Source organism: Cariama cristata, unplaced genomic scaffold (assembly GCF_000690535.1).
Source record: "Cariama cristata isolate BGI_N322 unplaced genomic scaffold, ASM69053v1 scaffold31383, whole genome shotgun sequence".
Lineage (NCBI taxonomy): Eukaryota > Metazoa > Chordata > Aves > Cariamiformes > Cariamidae > Cariama > Cariama cristata.
The window spans coordinates 1-201 of record NW_009609448.1 but is presented as its reverse complement, the minus strand read 5'-3'; the positions used below and the strand labels follow the sequence as shown (position 1 = coordinate 201).

The 201-nt window shown below is 73.6% G+C and overlaps 1 protein-coding gene across 1 annotated transcript in view; it reads right to left on the bottom strand.

The window, feature by feature from the left end:
* Positions 1 to 150, bottom strand: part of CHTF8 (CTF8, chromosome transmission fidelity factor 8 homolog (S. cerevisiae)) — a gene marked incomplete at its 5' end in the record, with an annotated part of 435 nt that extends 285 nt beyond the window's left edge. The window contains one exon of the mRNA XM_009697546.1: positions 23 to 150. Within this exon, the coding sequence (XP_009695848.1) occupies positions 23 to 150 (128 nt within the window). The remainder of the gene's footprint in view (positions 1 to 22) is intronic.
* Between the last annotated feature and the right edge of the window lie 51 nt (positions 151 to 201).

Here is a 201-nt window from a genome sequence, read left to right as displayed (position 1 = left end):
GGTAACGCGGCCGGGGCGTGGGGCGGCCTCACCTCGCGGGTGTAGTGCAGGTCTCCCAGGAGGCTCCCCGCCAGCTCGCCGCTCTGCCGGGGCTCAACCTCGCCCTGCAGCTCCACCAGCACCCACTGTGCCAGGCCTCCAGCACCCCCGCTGTGGGCGAGAGAAGCAGTTTCACCCCGCGGCTCCAACCCTGCCCGGGGC